Source organism: Anolis carolinensis, chromosome 1, assembly GCF_035594765.1.
Source record: "Anolis carolinensis isolate JA03-04 chromosome 1, rAnoCar3.1.pri, whole genome shotgun sequence".
NCBI lineage: Eukaryota > Metazoa > Chordata > Lepidosauria > Squamata > Dactyloidae > Anolis > Anolis carolinensis.
Genome location: NC_085841.1, coordinates 304,291,443 through 304,309,811, shown reverse-complemented (window position 1 = coordinate 304,309,811; position 18,369 = coordinate 304,291,443). Strand labels below are relative to the sequence as shown.

At 39.8% G+C, this 18,369-nt stretch overlaps 1 protein-coding gene across 1 annotated transcript; it reads right to left on the bottom strand.

Moving 5' to 3' along the window:
* Positions 1-4,227: 4,227 nt before the first annotated feature.
* Positions 4,228-18,336, bottom strand: ndufs3 (NADH:ubiquinone oxidoreductase core subunit S3). The gene is made up of 7 exons (XM_008105315.3): positions 18,179-18,336; positions 14,173-14,238; positions 12,876-12,973; positions 12,476-12,625; positions 8,153-8,278; positions 6,272-6,391; positions 4,228-4,474 (listed from the first exon to the last, which is right to left on the bottom strand). Exons 1-7 carry the CDS (start codon positions 18,219-18,221, stop codon positions 4,307-4,309), a joined length of 771 nt encoding a protein of 256 aa, XP_008103522.1. The 5' UTR covers positions 18,222-18,336; the 3' UTR covers positions 4,228-4,306.
* Positions 18,337-18,369: the final 33 nt, after the last annotated feature.

The window sequence follows — 18,369 nt, the reverse complement described above, 5'->3', positions numbered from 1 at the left end:
ATTTGCATATAAACAGGCATATGCTATATCAGCAGAACACAAAAGCAGGCTGTTCACAGTTGCTGAGACATTTGGTCCTGGGAGCCTTGGCTGATTATAAACACTACTCTTTCCTTTCATCAAATTATCTGCTGCCAGGATATTCCACAGTTAAACCAGTGAAAGGACAAACATGGTGCTACTTTGGCTAAAGCTCTAAAATCACAGACTAGAGCTTTTTTGAGGCCTGCACTGTTCAGTATAAAAGAGATAAAGGTTTTTGTGTCTATTGCTCCTATTGCTAGAATTAAGTGTAAGACAATCTCTAACTTCTCTTGGGTCCCATTTAAACTGCCATTATAATACAAATTGAACTGCATTATATGGTCATATTATCAAGTTCATTGCAGTTAAACTGCATTATACGAGTCTACAACAACCATTTAATGCAGTTCAATCTGCACTATAATGGCAGTGTAGATGGGGCCTTGGTTAGTCTAACCAGCCATATCTAATCTATTGCTCAGAACCTTGAGCAGCTTAAACAGCTCTGCTGTAGCTGTCAATAGTAACTCACAGTGGCTAAAACTTAGTTTAGCTTACTCCAAGTAAACTGTAACCTAATCCATAATCCCCTAGACACAAACCAAAGTGAATCAATCTTTAGTCTCACAATGGTCTCGTAGGATACATGATAATGCCATGGAAAAAAGTAGCTGACATCCGTAAAAAAAGTGTGAGGGGTTTATGTCTTTCTATGATTATGGCAGAACTCTGTGTACTGGCTTAATGTCATCCACATACTAAATTCTATGAGGGCTATCCAGAAAGTAGATTACATTTTGGAAATAAAAATGAACAAAGTATAGGAGAAAACATTTACCATATGCAGTTGAAAGCCACAGCCAAATACCACTTCTCAACATATTCACCATTCAAATCTAGGCACTTATCATAGTGATGAATTAGCTTGGCAACTCCTTTCCCACAAAACTCTGCCACTTGCATCCTCAACCAGCCAGTCACCCCTTTCTGCAGCTGCGCATCATTGCCAAAATGCTGCATTGCCAGTCACCTCTCCCCCCCCCCCCCCCATTGTTGGAAACAAGTGGTAATCACAAGGCCTGGACTGCATGGCATATGAGGAAACAACTCCCACCTAGAAGACTCCAGAACTTCACGTGTGCGACCTGCTGTGTGGGGCTGGGCGTCCCCATGAAACAGCAAAATCCCCGCACTCAACTTTCCCCCACGCTCATCCTGGGTCGCTCTTCTAAGGTTTTGCAAAGTTTGGCAATACCTTTCTGAGTTTATCGTCATGCCTCGTTCCAGGGAGTCCACAAGAAGCAAACCTTTCCTGTCCCAAAAAATGGGTGCCATAACCTTCCTTGCTGACATCGTTTGCAAGCATTTGCAAAACCTTAGAGGAGCAATCCAGGACGAGCGTGGGGTTTTGTGGGGAAGGAGTTGCCAAGCTCATTCATCGCTATGATAAGTGCCTAGATTTGAATGGTGACTATGTTGAGAAGTGGTATTGGGCTGTGGCTTTCAACTGCATATGGTAAATGTTTTCTCCTATACTTTGTTCATGTTTAATTCCAAAATGTAATCTACTTTCTGGATAACCCTCATACTTGATCTGAAGTGTTTTTATAACATTTTTTTTACTTTTGAATGGTGAGGTTTGTGGGAACTTCAAATTAATGTACTACACAGACTGTAGTCTTGTATCATGGCATTTAAAACAAATTTATAAATTCTCTGATATTTATCAATCAAGGGTTGCTGCTAAATTCTTCTGTAGTAGCCAAGCTGATGGTTTGGAAATAAGTTGGAAACCTTTGACTGAAGTTCTGGTTTTCTTTATTAATTCGGTGCCTACCCACAAATTGTTGAAGTTGTTTTCAGATGAAAGGAGTCACCTCTGATTTGCTCCTATTTCCCTCATTGGGAGACAATTAATTGGAAGTTACAATGCTGCAATTCAAAACAGATGCATGCATACACACAGCCATGTGATACAATACATTATGCATCATACTTTGCTCCATACAGATTGTATTATGCCTAGTAAAGCTGGGTTTGGGGATGTATGGCCTTTCTGATGTGCAGCTAGAAAACGTGAACTCCCAAATCCTAAGCCAAATCCTAAACCTAAAATCATCACTTCTATTCCAACAGTATCTGCAAGGCCACGCGTTACCAAACTCTGGTATAGAGACATGTTGAAAAATCCTCTAAGCAATATAGGAATGTTGCAATGTTAAGAAAGCCTTGAGCTCAAGGCTGATCCTGCATCTGAGCATAACTCTGCCCGTGGAGTTCCACATCCATCCTTCTCTCATCTCAGCTGTCAAGCCTCAGGATGGGCTGTTGCTGCAGGCCAGCAGGGAGGCAAGGCTGGATTTGGTCTTTTGGTTATGGGGAGAAAAAAACCTACTCTTGCAGATGGCATGCTCTCCCCTTTTCTTTCCCTCAAAAACGAAAGCAATCCTATCTTCACGGTGAATTGCCTCCCCTTTCTCACCAGTAAGAGATAGTAGCCGCCATTCCTGGGTTTTGGGATGGAGTACAAGAGCAAGAGAAAAAATAGCTCCTTGTGTGTGTGTATGTCACCAATAAGATGTCAGCCATCATTTATCAGTTAAGCCCAGTTAGTAAATCCTGATAACACAAAAGTGAGTGCTCCACTGTAGGGGAAAAGTGAAAGCCATCTTTTCAAGGAAGGTGATGACCCCACTTAAAAACACCATTTAAAAAGCCAGACCAGCTTCCAAAACAAAACATCAACATAAGTAAAATGCTCCCCAGTTTGTTGTTTAGAAAAGTTCACCCACTGGATTCCTTTTGTATTCTGTGGCTGATTAGCTCCACATCTGTGCAATTGAAGCTGCTCACAGCTCTGCACTCAGCTTTGGTATGATTTCTGTTGTCACTCATAAATCCCACAGGCTGCTGCAGCCTTCGAAACAATGTTCATTAAATGCAGGAAAAACCCTTCAATGTCTAGTTTCCAGATACTGCTCTGAGGTCAAACCCTGGAGTCGAAAAGGCCTTCTATACAGTATCCATGAACCCATTGCTTGCAGCATTCTTTAGCTACCAATTCAGTCTCCCTTCCCCCCCGCCCCAATCATAGCCTGTCCTAAATATTACTGTTTTTACAATGACCTTCAGTTTCACTTCTGCAGTTTCCAACTCATTCTGGATGCCCATTAGCAATCAATGAACAGCTTATACGACTCACATTGCACCACATTTAAGCAAAAGCCTTATTTATGTCTCTGCTCTGTATGAAATAAAGACATGTATTTGAGATCACATTTATCGCTGCATATAGTTTGCATCTATTGGTGGGTTGAGGTTGTATGTTATCAATGGTGTATAGCTGTGCTTCTCACAGCTGGGTTCTTCAGGTATCTGGGACTTCAACTCACAGAAGCCCCAGTCAACATGTCCTCTGGGTCAGGGATTCTGGGAGCTGAAGTCCCACACACCTGGAAAACCAGTGTTTGAGAACCACTAACCTACAGCATTTCTAAGAGCATCAGAGATTGATGCAGTGGTTGCATGTTCATAAATTATAAGGACCTCATCCTGATTGTTGCTAAATGTATGTCTACAATACCCTACATCTGTGCAATACGATACATCCAGAAAAGCCTTTAAGGATGATTGCAAGCATGGTGGGAAATCTGTCTGAAATATAGCTTGTTTGCCTATTTGAACCGGCATTTTCCTCCTGCAGTGTTTGTCTAGGATACAGCCTTTTACTAACCTCAACAAATTTTGGGTTACTGAGAATCTACGCTGGAGAGTCACAAAGCATGTTAGACCTCCTTTCCATGCTCTTTCATTAGCTTGAAGCTTTTCTGATGGCTGAAGAGAAGCCGAATTGATCGTCCAATTCTCAGTCATGCAAAAACACAAAATCAAAGCATTCCTGAATGATGGCCATGTAACCTTTGCTGAAAAACCTCCAGAGAAGGAGGCTCCACCACACTCTTAGTCATCATATTCCACTCTTACCATTCATTTTCATTCACTCATCTCCCCACTTCATCCCTTATACACTCCATCACCCTGAACAGACAGTGTCTTCCACAATGCAAATGATATATGACTTCAGCAAGAAAAAATAGTTAATTTATGACTTCACTGAGAAATATAATTTCACGTTATGTTCTCTTGACAACTAACTTGCAAGGTGCAATTCCCTCACATATCAAACAGACAAGAAAACATATGTAATTTTTTTTGTTTTTATTTATTATATATAAATATTGAGATTAAACAAGAAGGGCATAGTCTCTGCTCCTTGCAATAACTATTTCACATCTTCTTTCTTCTCTCCTGGTTCTATCTTCAAGGTTTCTGGAGCATCACGGTAGGCAGGAAAAGTCTCCCAGGGACTGTTCAAGTCGAATTTGCGGAACTCCTGAGCCAGCTCCACTGGTTCAGCCACGACACGTTTCACCTCATCATCATATCTAACCTGAAAGAGAGAAAAGAATATGAGGGTGAACATACCTGGAATTTCAAAAGCATTTCTGTTCTCCTCATACAGGGTCACTAGCTAGTATTGTTCACTAGCAGCATTCCAAATTCATAAATCTTATTTTTATTTATATGCATGTTCAACTTTAATAGTTATGAAATTAAACACTTATGACTGAATAAATTTAGTTCATGTCGTTACTGTCCCAGTACAAGAGCTCTCAAGGCTTCATTCATAAGATTTTCACAGATGAACCAGTCTGTCTGTATGTTGAAGGAGCCTATATGTTGTTCCCTTTCTCCTTCAACATAGAGATAGACTGGTTCATCTGCAAATCTCTCAGTTTATGTAGACTTCACAACTGCCTACAAAATCCCTTGCTGAGCACATCTGGACATCAAAACAAAAGGGAAAGGGGACAGCAGATAAGCCTTCTTCACCAACTCCAACATCCCACTCCATCTTCATATTAATAAATAAAAGTGATCTATAGTTGCGGCTACCATCATGGAAATCAAAAAAGTAAAGGCTGATGAAAAAAGCTATTTTGGATGAAACCCTCAAGTGGTCTTTAGAAGTTTAAAAATATTTTCATTTACTCATACAAGGCTTACTAGATATGGTTGTTTCATTTCATATGCACATATTATTAACTTTGAAACATGTTAAAACCTCTTAGTTTTTGTGTTGTATGAACCTAATCCTATTCTTTCCATGTTACTTCTGCTTCCTGTATCAATTTTTTTAAGTAATACCTTGAAACACATCTACTGCATTAATCTGTATGCAATTCTCTTCCATATCACCCAACAAGCTGTAGATACTACTTTGGGACATTCCTTTCCTGATTGTTTTCTTGTCATATGACTAAAAATGGAAAGCTGGCCTTACTATGAAGTTGTATTCTGGCATAGAAGAGGAAAGGTAAGCAAATCCACAGACTATCTGAATGGTGAAATGGTAACAAAGAAGCAATATTGCTTTTCTCACAGCGCTACTATGTACAGCCTTACTTAGGGACTCCTTGGGATTCACTATCTATTCATTAGCTCCCTCCTGACAATTATTTTCTGATTACATATTGTACTGTCATTCTAAGAGGTAGTTTTTATATAGCTACAGTCATGTACTGAAAAAGAAGAAGTCTCCTCTTTTAGAAGGAAGATTCAACTTGCTGACATTAGAGAAAAGCTCAACTGGAGGTTGGATTAACCCTTCCCTGCCTGTTCCCTATACAGTGTTCCCTCACTACTTTGCGGTTCACTTTTTGCGGATTCACTGTTTTGCAATTTTTCAATAAACTCTAAAAGACTATTATAAATCATAAAAATTACAATTTACAGCCTAAGGAAAGGAGAAAGGAGAAGCCAAAGGGAGAGAAAAGGAGCCCAAGCAGCAACGGGAGGAGAAGGAGGCAATTTATCAACACATGATTGGTTGAGAAAGACTTAAAATAGTGTAAAACTACTAAAATAAGGTATAAATATTAAAATAAATATAGCGTCCCTACTTCGCGGATTTTCACTTATTGCAGGTGGTCCTTGGAACCTAACCACAACTATAAGTGAGAGAACACGATATACATACCAGAATGATATGCCATTTTAATTTTTTTTTCCACCCTATAGAACAAGCATGGGCAAATGTTGGCCCTTCAGGGAGTTGAAATCCAAAACACCTGGAGGGCTGACGTTTGCCCATGCCTGCTATAAAAAAGCAGCTATGTTTTAAAGATATTAAAAACATACCCAAAGCTATGAAAAAACACTTTTATCTATGTTGTGAAGCTTTTACCTCCACATATCCAGACAGAGGGAAATCTTTCCGGAAAGGATGCCCCTCAAAGCCATAATCTGTCAGGATTCGCCTCAGATCAGGGTGGTTGGCAAAGAAGACTCCATACATGTCCCAGACCTAGAGATGCAGGAATCAAATAGTCAAGCCATACTCAATCATGTAGTACACTGGTTTGATTTCAATGACCGTACAAACATGAAGAACAGACTATCAATTGCCAGAAGGGAAGCTACTGATAGGCGGAAGAACCTGTGGCACTCACACTTACAAATGCTTGAGGTTTAAATAAAGCATCAACTACTTGTTTGAAATATATTTCTCCAGCACCAGCAGCAACATGCCCCTCTTCAAATAATGTCTATCTGTCCAATTATAATCTTGCACCTTGATATCCTGTCTTGTGGGACTGGAATAATGTCATAACAGACACAGTTTAATGATTAAGGAACAAAATTTCTAACAACCAAAGGCCAAAATGCTTTCTAATATTCAAATTAACTATATGATAACTTGAAAATTTTATATTAGTTTTCTATAACTAAAAAGTTAATTTTATAGCACAAAAAGTGATCCAGTGAAAAAGACGAAGCTAGAAGCCAGGAGAGCATGGGAAAGAATATCCCTGAAATATGGCTTTGAATTATCACGTCTGATTTTAATACCTTCAAATGGCATATACAGTAGAGTCTCGCTTATCCAACATAAACAGGCCGGCAGAACGTTGGATAAGCGAATATGTTGGATAATAAGGAGAGATTAAGGAAAAGCCTATTAAACATTAAATTAGGTTATGATTTTACAAATTAAGCACCAAAACATCATGTTATACAACAAATTTGACAGAAAAAGTAGTTTAATACACAGTAATGCTATGTAGTAATTACTGTATTTACGAATTTAGCACCAAAATATCATGATGTATTGAAAACATTGACTACAAAAATGCATTGGATAATCCAGAACGTTGGATAAGCGAGTGTTGGATAAGTGAGACTCTACTGTATATTTAATTCTTCCAACAATACTGTATATTTTTCTTTCTTCTTACAAGAACTTAAATGTAGTAAAGCAGACATTTTGAATAGCAAGTAAGTTAGATGAGGAATAAATTATATTTATGAACTCATCATGTTTTTAAAAAAATCTTGCAATTTTTGTATTCCAAACCAAATTAACACAGATACTGCAGATCTGAAGGAATCTATGTTATCACTCCACCAACACAACTTAACACATAACTATACTGCAGCATGTGCTGGAAAAGACCTTTATTTGGCAAACTTAACTTGGCTAGAGAAACAGAGGGTTTAACTGAGATTGTGGCTCTACTATATGTCAAATGGTTTTTCATTAAAAAGTGAGAAAAAGATTTGACTTTTAGCTTAAGGTAGCCTGTCCCTTCTTTTTTCATTCATCCCTCAGTTTTTTTGAGGCTACAGGAGCCTTAATGCAAACAATGTTTACCTCACAAAAGAAGAAATATTTTAGAAGCTCCAAATTTTTCTCTTCCTAAAGAACAATCATGTTTGTAAATGTATTTCAGACATACATGTATCATTCAAATAAAGCTGGTTCAAGTATTAAGAAACTACATGGATCTCTAGTACACTCCTGGTAAAAAGAACTTTTGCAAGTCTTAAAATAAAATTGAAAATGAATGAGCATTAACCAGTTTCTAAAAAAGCTCAAAAAACAGTTGACAGCAAGGTCCACAATGCAAACAAAGAATACTCAGAAAGAAGACTGCTAATACCACTAAAACCTTTAAAAAACTGCTTGAAACAATTCTGTCAATCTCAAATGTGACAAGTTCTCTTCCTTTTGGAAATAAATTGACTTTGCTCCTTTGTCTCAGGTCTCAATAGCTCCACTTCTTACCTCTCTTTCATACCAGTTCGATGCTTGGTGTACTGGGACTACTGAATCAATAGGTGTCAATTCATCAGTATATGTTTTCACACGAATCCGGGAGTTGTAGCGTAGGGATAAGAGATTGTAAACAATCTAAGAAGGAAAAGTAAAATGCAGTTGTGTCAGGTAATGGAACAGATTTTCACATTACAAAGAAATAAAAAGTTTTAAAGTGATTTCCTATAATTGCAATACAGTCACAGTTTAAAACACAATGGTGTTTTCCATTGTGTCTCCACGGTGCTTTCCCCTCTCCAGTATTTTAGAAGTAAACCACTGACTTCCAAAATCTATATACACTATATTTAATATTTAGGCTGTCTTATCAATGATCTGCCTCAGCTTCCCACAAAATATTTTAGACTAAATCAGACAGGAGAAAAACAGTATTTTGAACACCTTTCAGGAAAAAAAATTGTTTTAGAATGTCTGAGTCAGATTCCACAAATGCCCAGCCAGGAAAATTCAATTTTCTCACTAATCAATTTAGACAAATCTGGAATGGCAGTGCCAAATAGTAAAGAGGAAACCTTCAGAGATTACAATAAAATAGTGCATTATGTCATTTCAAAGATCATGTTAATTAAGAAACAAAAATATAAGATGATTACAGAACAATCTTATTCATATTTTCTCAGGAGTAAACAGACACAAAACCAATTCCAATCAAACTTATTTAATGGACTGATATTACTAAGCCTTTCCTTAAGAATTAAAAGTAACTGGTTGACTGCACGGAATGCACATGAGACTGCAGGTTTAGATTTTTGTGCATAATATTGCAGAATTAAATCAGAAATATCATTGTCTTAACTAGTGAAATAACACTGTTAATCTAAATTTTATTATCTCATGTATTTATTATCTTATTGGTCTGCATCTAAAACATGTGTAATGTCCAAGGGGGAGCACCACAGAGTCAACAGATTTGCTTCATGCCTCATTAAACCCGTAAGTTTCAGACTGCAAAGATCTAGGTGGGAATAGCATAACCATTAGGCTGCATATGGCCCATCTGGGATATTCTTGCAGCCTTTAGTATCCCTTTTCCTTGAGTCCTTGAGTGCCATACCACACCCTCCCTTTGTGATTGGTCAGGGAAAGAGAACGGTTTATTTTTGTTAATCTCTAGGATTAACTTTGTAGACAGGAAGGCAGGCACTAGAGTACTAGCACCAGAGAGAGAGAGAGAGAGAGAGAGAGAGGGGGGGGGGAGGAGGAGGAGGAGGTGACGATAGCTTAAAGCTAAGGCTTTACTCCTTACTTCTTTTTTCGGGTGTGTGCACATTCTGCCTTTCGTCTTTTTTTGCAGCATTTTGAGGGTATCTTCTAGGGACTGCCAACCTATTTTGTGTGTTTTGGTTGCCATAACCACACAACAAGTTGTTTAAGGCAGGCACAATCCTTTTTTGGTTCATTTTGTGGGTATCACTATCATCCAGGGGTACTGCCAGCCTATTCTGTGTACGTTGATTGCCGCAACAGCTCTAAAAACGAGTAAGAAAGGAGCCCCGGAAGGTGTCTTCCCCCCCCCCCCCCAACGTAATTACTGAACAAAATAGTAACAAAAATTCTTTATTCTCGTTATAATAATGAAACAGACACTTACAATATTTCAGAAACACTTTTAAAATGACTCGCCGGTGGAATGAGTACTGAAAAAATGGCAGAAAAAATGGAAATCAAAGATACAGAATGGGGGACGCCTGGCTTGACAGCAGTGTGTGCGAAAAAGACCTTGGAGTCCTTGTGGACAACAAGTTAAACATGAGCCAACAATGTGATGCGGCTGCTAAAAAAGCCAATGGGATTCTGGCCTGCATCAATAGGGGAATAGCGTCTAGATCCAGGGAAGTCATGCTCCCCCTGTATTCTGCCTTGGTCAGACCACACCTGGAATACTGTGTCCAATTTTGGGCACCACAGTTGAAGGGAGATGTTGACAAGCTGGAAAGCGTCCAGAGGAGGGCGACTAAAATGATTAAGGGTCTGGAGAACAAGCCCTATGAGGAGCGGCTTAAAGAGCTGGGCATGTTTAGCCTGCAGAAGAGAAGGCTGAGAGGAGACATGATAGCCATGTACAAATACGTGAAGGGAAGTCATAGGGAGGAGGGAGCAAGCTTGTTTTCTGCTGCCCTGCAGACTAGGACACGGAACAATGGCTTCAAACTACAGGAAAGGAGATTCCACCTGAACATCAGGAAGAACTTCCTCACTGTGAGAGCTGTTCGACAGTGGAACTCTCTCCCTGGGGCCGTGGTGGAGGCTCCTTCTTTGGAGGCTTTTAAGCAGAGGTTGGATGGCCATCTGTCGGGGGTGCTTTGAATGCGATTTCCTGCTTCTTAGCAGGGGGTTGGACTGGATGGCCCATTGTGATGACTCATGGGCCATGTAGTCCCGTTCCTAGCACTGTTGTGCCAAACAAGCCTTGAGCCGAAATCTCCCCCATTTTCTCGCCGTGATTATTATAAACAACAGAAAGGCGCTCAGGAGGCGTCTCGCAGGAGCGCTAGGATTGCTGCCAGGCATTCAGCTGATTAAGCCTGCTTCCCATGGGAAACTTTAGGGAGTCATGCATCTGGACACAGAGAATGGCTTTCGGTTCTGGTTCCCCAGAGAATTGTTCTTTGGCGGGAAAACGAGACCCTATTTAGGTGTTTTGCCCACGTAGGAATCTTGCGAAGTCAATTCGTCAGCTTCGGGAGTAGGTTGTGTGTGGACTACGCTACTCCCGCGTCCAAGCCCTTTGTTCCCGTTTCCAGCCTTGCCTTGCTTCCCAGGACCTTGTCTTGCTCCACGGACCTTGCCTTGCTTCCCGGACCTCACCACGAATTTACCACGGATCCTGTTCTTGCTCCTCGTTTCTTGTTGCCTTGAATTAAGCCTAGTGTTCTAAGAATCAAGTTTACTTCCTAGCCTTGCTTAAGTTTCATGGACTAAAGGACCTTGTCATCTCCCCTCACTTTGCTTGGCAAAGTGAGTGTTTCGGTTACTGGATTACAACTTTGGACCTTAATATTTCATATTGGACATTGTTTCTTTGGACTAATTTTGACCTTTCCTGAAAGGTCTACTTCTGGACTATTTTCTACACTTGTTTTTATTAACTTTATATACTCCTACAATAAAGATATTAGATAGATTCTGGCCTCTGTGTATGGTTATTGGTGCTCTGCAGCCTGGGTCCTGACACCCATGTGGTCTCTTCCAACTCTACTATTCTATGATTCTATGATTCTATGAAACATTTTTTCATCTATTGCACTAGCCTAGTAAACATTCTTTTTCCATCTGTCAAAAGATGTAGCTATTTGAAATTGCTTAACGAGATTATTTCCTACAGACATTAAGAACTGGGGAAGGGGAGCATAACTGAAAATTGAAAATGCCTTAAAGTGACAAAATCAAGAAGCCATCAATGTTCACACCAAAACATTGTCTATAAATTGTGAGATAGCCACTTCTATGAAATGAATATGTCCTTATCAGGTCCATCTGCAGAGTTACACACTTATTTAGATCTCATCTGTGAAAGCCTTCTGCAATGTAGCCGGAATGACAAATGCCCAACATAATGCATTAGCATATGACACCAACTTAAATTGAACAAGTATAACCCAGTAGACTATTATATTACACTGATTAAACATAATTCAAAGCACTTTAAGCTAGATTCAGATTTGAACTGCTATAATTAGGATGACCTATTAAGGTGTTTATACTAGTGTGAGTATTTTAAGATGGCCAAAGAACAGGAGAAATAATTTAGAAAGGACTGTCAATTGCATTTAAAAGAGTTGGTCACACAAGCAAAATACAGATCATGAAGTGTCACGTTGATGGTTTTTCAGGTATATTTATATTTAGCTATTTATAAAACTCCTTACAACATTATCCCAAAAGGGGACATTGCTCTCAAAGCAACTCCTGATAACCCAGGAACTTTTTAGTGGTTTAAGCAATAGTAGTCTTTCGCAACACCAACATCACTAGCATCACACCATGCACAGTACTAAGAATGACAACCATTTCTGAATTAGTGACTGCATAAAAACTAAATTTGTCACAAGAGATCACAGATGTGGTAATCTAGAAGCAATACCCCAGAGATCAGCAAACATAAAGCATGGTAGTCAGCCATGGGGATGGAGACATGAGTAAAGGAAAAAACCAATGGGATAACATTACGTTTATTTATTTGTTGTACAAAGGATAAACAATATTTTTGATCTTTGGAGGGTTTGCAACCAAGAATCACCTTTGTAGTAAATATTGAAAATCTGCTCTTACCTCAAAACGGTACTGTCGAGATGGAACATCAACAGCTGTTAGGTCAGCCAAGGATTTAAACTGAGCATTTGTGTGATCTTTTAGAAAGGTTAGAACTGGAATGACTCCATCTGGGTGAATTAAGATTTCCAACTCATTGAAACATGTCACCTGGTAGGGGAAAAAAACAGAAATATATTGGGAGGATGGACATAAACAAAAACTGCACTGCTAAACTAGATTCCTCTTAAACCATCAGCACAATTTCTAAATGAGTGTATTAATGGCTGCAAGTTTGAGCAAATAAACTTTAGGGTATACTTAAAAAACTTTCCTGCATCGTTCTGCTCCTCCTAATATGTTTGATCTGGCTCTTCCTATTACAGCTTCAAGAGAGAATGTTTCAGTTTGCAGAACCCACCTGCACTTGTTGAACATACTTGGGCAGAATTTCAGCCACATATTCTCCAAAGGCAGACAGCTGTTTTAGAGTTACTTCATCCTTTGGCCTAACAGTGGCTAAAAAAGAATTTCATAGTGTAAGGTATGGGGAGAAAACAGCACCATTGCATAATCAAACAACCTTCAAGTTAATGAAAGAGTATGGGAAGGAGGTCTTCCATGCTTTGTAATTCACAAGCACAGATCCATGCAGTAACACAAAATTTGCTCAGGCACCAATGGCTTGCTGCAATGCTCTCTTAGTAAAGGGCTCTATCCTAGAAATCGTGTTACAAGAGAAAACTGCTGGTTCTATATTGCTTCAAACAAAACAAGCAAACATGCTATCCTTAAGACACAGATTTTCCCACTATGTCTTCAATGAGCCTCAAAGGGTTTTCTAGATGTATCACATTGCAAAAGTGTAGGCTCATGTAGGCACACATTTGGCAACAATAAGGTCCTTACCTGGGATAGCTTGTGAACATACTGCCACTGCATCAAGCTCTGATGCTTTTGTGAAATGCTGTAGGTTAGTAGTTCTCAAACACGGGTTCTCCAGGACTTCAGCTCCCAGAATTCTAGACCCAGTCAACATGCTGACTGGGGCTTCTGTGAGTTGAAGTCCCAGATATCTGGAGGACCCAACTGTGAGAGGCAAAGCTGTATGGTATGTCACAATAACATACAACCTCAATCTACCAATAGATGTGACAAATAGTTGAGATGTTTGAGACAATTCTACTCACATTTGGGAAGGCAGGCAGACACTATCAACAATCAGCTTCCCATAAGATTATATTTTCATCCACGGGTCACACTAATAGTTCATGCATTTGATGGAATGAACTTTATGCTTTAATCAGTTTATTGCTCTTTTAGGTACCAAATATTATTTGTTACTGAAGCCAGGAGACAGAGAAACAATCTTTTAGTACATCATGCTTGCTGGGATAATGCAAATATAATCCTACCACAGCATCTTCAGAAAATGTTTCTATTTCAAAATCACACTGCACAGCTAAAGTCCAGATAACTACACATGACCAAAAATAACTTCCAAGGGTGAAAATACAATTGTATGGTGGGGCCAGGTGTCTACTGCCTCTGCCTACCCACATAAAAACAGAATGTTATCAGCCATCTGCCTATAGAATATCTTGTAATGTCCTATCACAACGAGGTTTAGACATTGCCATCATTTTAAACTTGTAACAAAGCTGCCTTACTCTATGGTAAACATGGATCGGTTCAAACACTAAAGATGTCAGACTTACGTCGGGTCTCAGCACTAGCACTTCCTTCAAAGCGAGTTTGTAATAACATTGCAGAGCGTCCTGTAACTATAAAAAGGAAAAGATCTGTTGGAACACTTGCATTTTTACAATGGTATAATTTCTTATAAAAATTATAAGATAAGTTATTTAATCTGTAGCACAAATAATCTACTCAAATTAATAAAAAGCAAACCATTTCATCAGTATATATTTCTGTAAGCCAGTAATAAATAAGCAGGCTAACATGAGCAGAAATGTAACAAAGCTACTCTGTTTTGGGAGGATGGGAAGACCTAATTATTTGGTGTTCTCTTTGAGTTCTCCAACTTTCTTTCTTCATTAGAAGTAAATGGAAGGGATAACAATACCATTTAAAGACCCCAAGCCTCTTCTGCGGAGACTTTATGGACTTTGTGATACAAGGCTATTTTGATCACAATCTACAGGCATTTATACTTAGGAAATACAGTATTTAAAACCTGAGTAATGAATATACATTTAGTTTTATATTAATTCTCAGAAGAATTATGAGATGGGGAGGTGTTTTAAGACATAAAACAGACCCCTCTCCCCCAATAAAAAAATAAAACTGAATTCACACTGGGGGGGAATCCATATGAAAACCAACCTGGAGGAATAATGACTTGATTAGTTGTATTATTATTTACTACATTTTAAAAAACCCAAACAAACAGAAATTATACAAACTGCAAGTAACCATAGGACATATAATTATTATTTTACTTTATTTAAAACCCAACTTCCTTCTAGCACAGGATTAAAAGTAGTTTAAAATCATTTAAAATAAATCACCAGGAACAGACAGCATATCAATATAGCTGTTTCAAGCAACAGAGACAGAAATCACTCAAATTGTACGTTAAAACTGTCCAACAATATGGAAAAGAAAACAATGGCTCAGAGATTGGAAATTCTTAATATATATTTCAATCTCCTACAAAGGGGACACTGCAGATTGCAGTAACAACCAGGCAATTGGACGAATTCCTTGTGCCAGTTAAATGATGCTCACAATTCTGCTACAATGAGTTTGACCATATGTAGAACAAGAAACACCAAGTATCCAGACTGAATTCAGCAGAGGCATGATAGATTGTTTTGGAAACACATGTTGGATATTGGAGTGTATCAAAGAATTTCAGAGGGAAATCAGCTTTTGCTTTATAGTTTACTAGCTTTGCCCGGCCACGCATTGTTGTAGCTTATGGGTATCATTTGTTGGCCAGGTGGAATAGCAGTGAATAGCCTTGCAGACTCAAAGCCTGGCCATTTTCTGGAGTAGCTGGAGTCGCAGCCTCAATCAAAGAGCCGCTTTGAAGCCTGGCTACTTCCTTTGTAAGGGAATAATTGTTTGGCCAGCTTGAATTGCACTGAATAGTCTTGCAGCTTAAAAGCCTGGCCACTTTCTACACAGGACATCCTTGCTGGGCCAGGTTGAATGGGACGGAGTAGCCTTGTGGCTTCAAAGCCTGGGGGTTTTTCACGTAGGGGAAATCTTGGTTGGCCAGGTTGAATAGCACTGAACAGCCTTGCTGATTGCAAGCCTGGCCGCTTTCTACCTTGCGGAATCCTTGGTTGGCCAGTTTGAATAGCAATTAATAGTCTCAGTGTGGCAGGTATGAATGCTGCAATTAGCCACCTTGATTAGCATTTAATGGCCTTGCAGCTTCAAAGCCTGGCTGCTTCCTGCCTGGGGGAATCCTTTGTTGGAAAGTTTTAGCTGGCCCTGATTGTTTCCTTTCTAGAATTCCCAATTTCCCTGCTTTCAGAGTGTTAGTCTTTATTTACTGTCCTGGTTTTAGAGATTATATTGTTCTGTATTATTATACCACAGTAATTATTTCATATTACAGTAGAGTCTCACTTATCTAACATTCACTTCTCCGATGTTCTGGATTATCCAATACAGTCTGCCTTTTAGTAGTCAATGTTTTTGTAGTCAATGTTTTCAATACATTGTAATATTTTGGTGCTAAATTCGTAAATACAGTAATTACTACATAGCATTACTGCGCATTATCCAACGTTCTGCCGGCCCGTTTATGTTGGATAAGTGAGACTCTACTGTATATAAATACAGTAAATAAATAAATAAATTCTAGCGCAGATCAAAGCCAGACTCTTCCCAGAAACCAAGATAATTAAACTAAGACTGTCATACTTTGGACATACCATGAGAAGACACAGTTCACTAGAGAAAAAATATAATGCTTAGTACGGTAGAAGGCAGCAAGAAAAGAAGAAGACTGAATGCCAGATGGATAGACTCAACTGAGGAAAGGTCAGCCCTGAGTTTGCAAAACCTGAGTTGGGCTGACAGTGACTTAAGGTCCTTCATTCATAAGGGGGTGCCACAAATTGAAGTCTATGTGGCGACAGTTGATAACCTCGACAAAGTCTCATCCTTGAAATGCTACAAACTATGTGCAGACGAAGCACATTTATTTGCAAAAGGATTTGTGAATAGGTCAAGGTGGGCTTCCAATGAATGCTTCCCCTGAACAACTTTGCTACATAACATTGCAGAAATAGGGTTGTTGTATGTTTTCCGGGCTGTATGGCCATGTTCCAGAAGTATTATCACCTACTGCAGAGATATGTAGTAGCAGAAGGGGAAAATAAGGAGTCTTTGCCACCATATTACAAACGTGAATTTGAGAGGAAAAAGCAAGCTATACTCTATAAGGGAATTAACCAAGAACATGAAAAATCAGATCAGGGGATGATAACGATGATGATAATAACAATAATATGGTTGGAGGCTGGGTACAACATGGCTAAAACAGATATAATATTATTAAAATGCATATATTAAAATACACATAACAAAGGTGGGAATAATACTAATAAAGTCAAGGGAAATGTAGGTACTACACCACAAACGGTGAATAAGTTTCTGAGGAAACACTCTTAAGAAGTGGGTTGCTATGAGTTTTCCAGGCTTTATGGTCATGTTCCAGAAGCATTCTCTCCTGACGATTCACCCACATCTATGACAGGCACCCTCAGAGGTTGTGAGATGTCAGACTACTATGTCAGACTACACAGTGAAGCCACCGAAATCCACCAGCATGTGGACAATTTCAACAAAAAGGAGAAAACCATAAAAATGAACAAAATCTGGTTACCAGTATTTTTTTTTTTAAAAAACTCTAAAATCAGGACAGTAAATAAAGAACAACATTCAGAAGACAGGGGAATTACAGGCATGAAACTATCAGGGCTAGCTAACACCTCCCAACAAAGGATTCCCACAGACTGTAAGCAGCCAGACTTGGATGCTGAAAGGCTATTCAATGCTAATCACACCTGCCTCCAACAGACAAGAGTTCTTTCTCCCACCTGAACAATCCACAGATATATAAACCTCACTTGACTGGTTTCCAACATACCTCATTACCTCTGAGGATGCCTGACAAAGATGCAGGCGAAACGTCAGGTAAGAATGCTTCTGGAACATGGCCATTCGACCCGGAAAACTCACAGCAACCCGTTGTGAGGTTTGTTGGAAACTAGGCAATTGGAATTTATATATCTGTGGAAAGTCCAGGTTTCCAGCAGACCTCACAACCTCTGAGGATACCTGTCATAGATGTAGGCGAAACGCCAGGAGTGAATGCTTCTGGGATATGGCCATACAGCCCGGAAAACTCACAGCGACCCAGTGATTCGGGCCATTAAAGCCTTCGACAACACTCTTAAGAACTATGGAAACGTAGGGTTTGTACTGTTTGCCCTTAGCATGGCCTCACTCAGAAGCCTGGGAATTGTAGTTTCGTGAGGTGCCGATAAACTCCCGCTAGTGATGCGTCCACTGCCTCGCAAAACTACATTTCCCAGAATTCCCTGTGAAGAAAACTCAGTCATACAGTACTCCGGGACCTCGGCCAGCAGAAATCCCCGTCAGTGGTGGTCGCGGACAGAGCCTCTCAAAGTCCGAGGCGCCCCTCCGGCGTCGCCCCGAAGGGCCCTTTACGAACCTCACCTCTCAGCCCAGCCCGGGCTCGCCCCAGCGCGGCCGCCAACATCTCTCCTCTCCGGGACGGCGACCGAGAGAAGCAGGACGCACAAGGGCACGGAACGGACCCGCAAGGCGCATGCGCATACGCCCGCCGTGGCCCGCGCGATCTTTCCTATTGGCCGCGGCTGTCGTCACGCGGCACCCAAAGCCGTGCG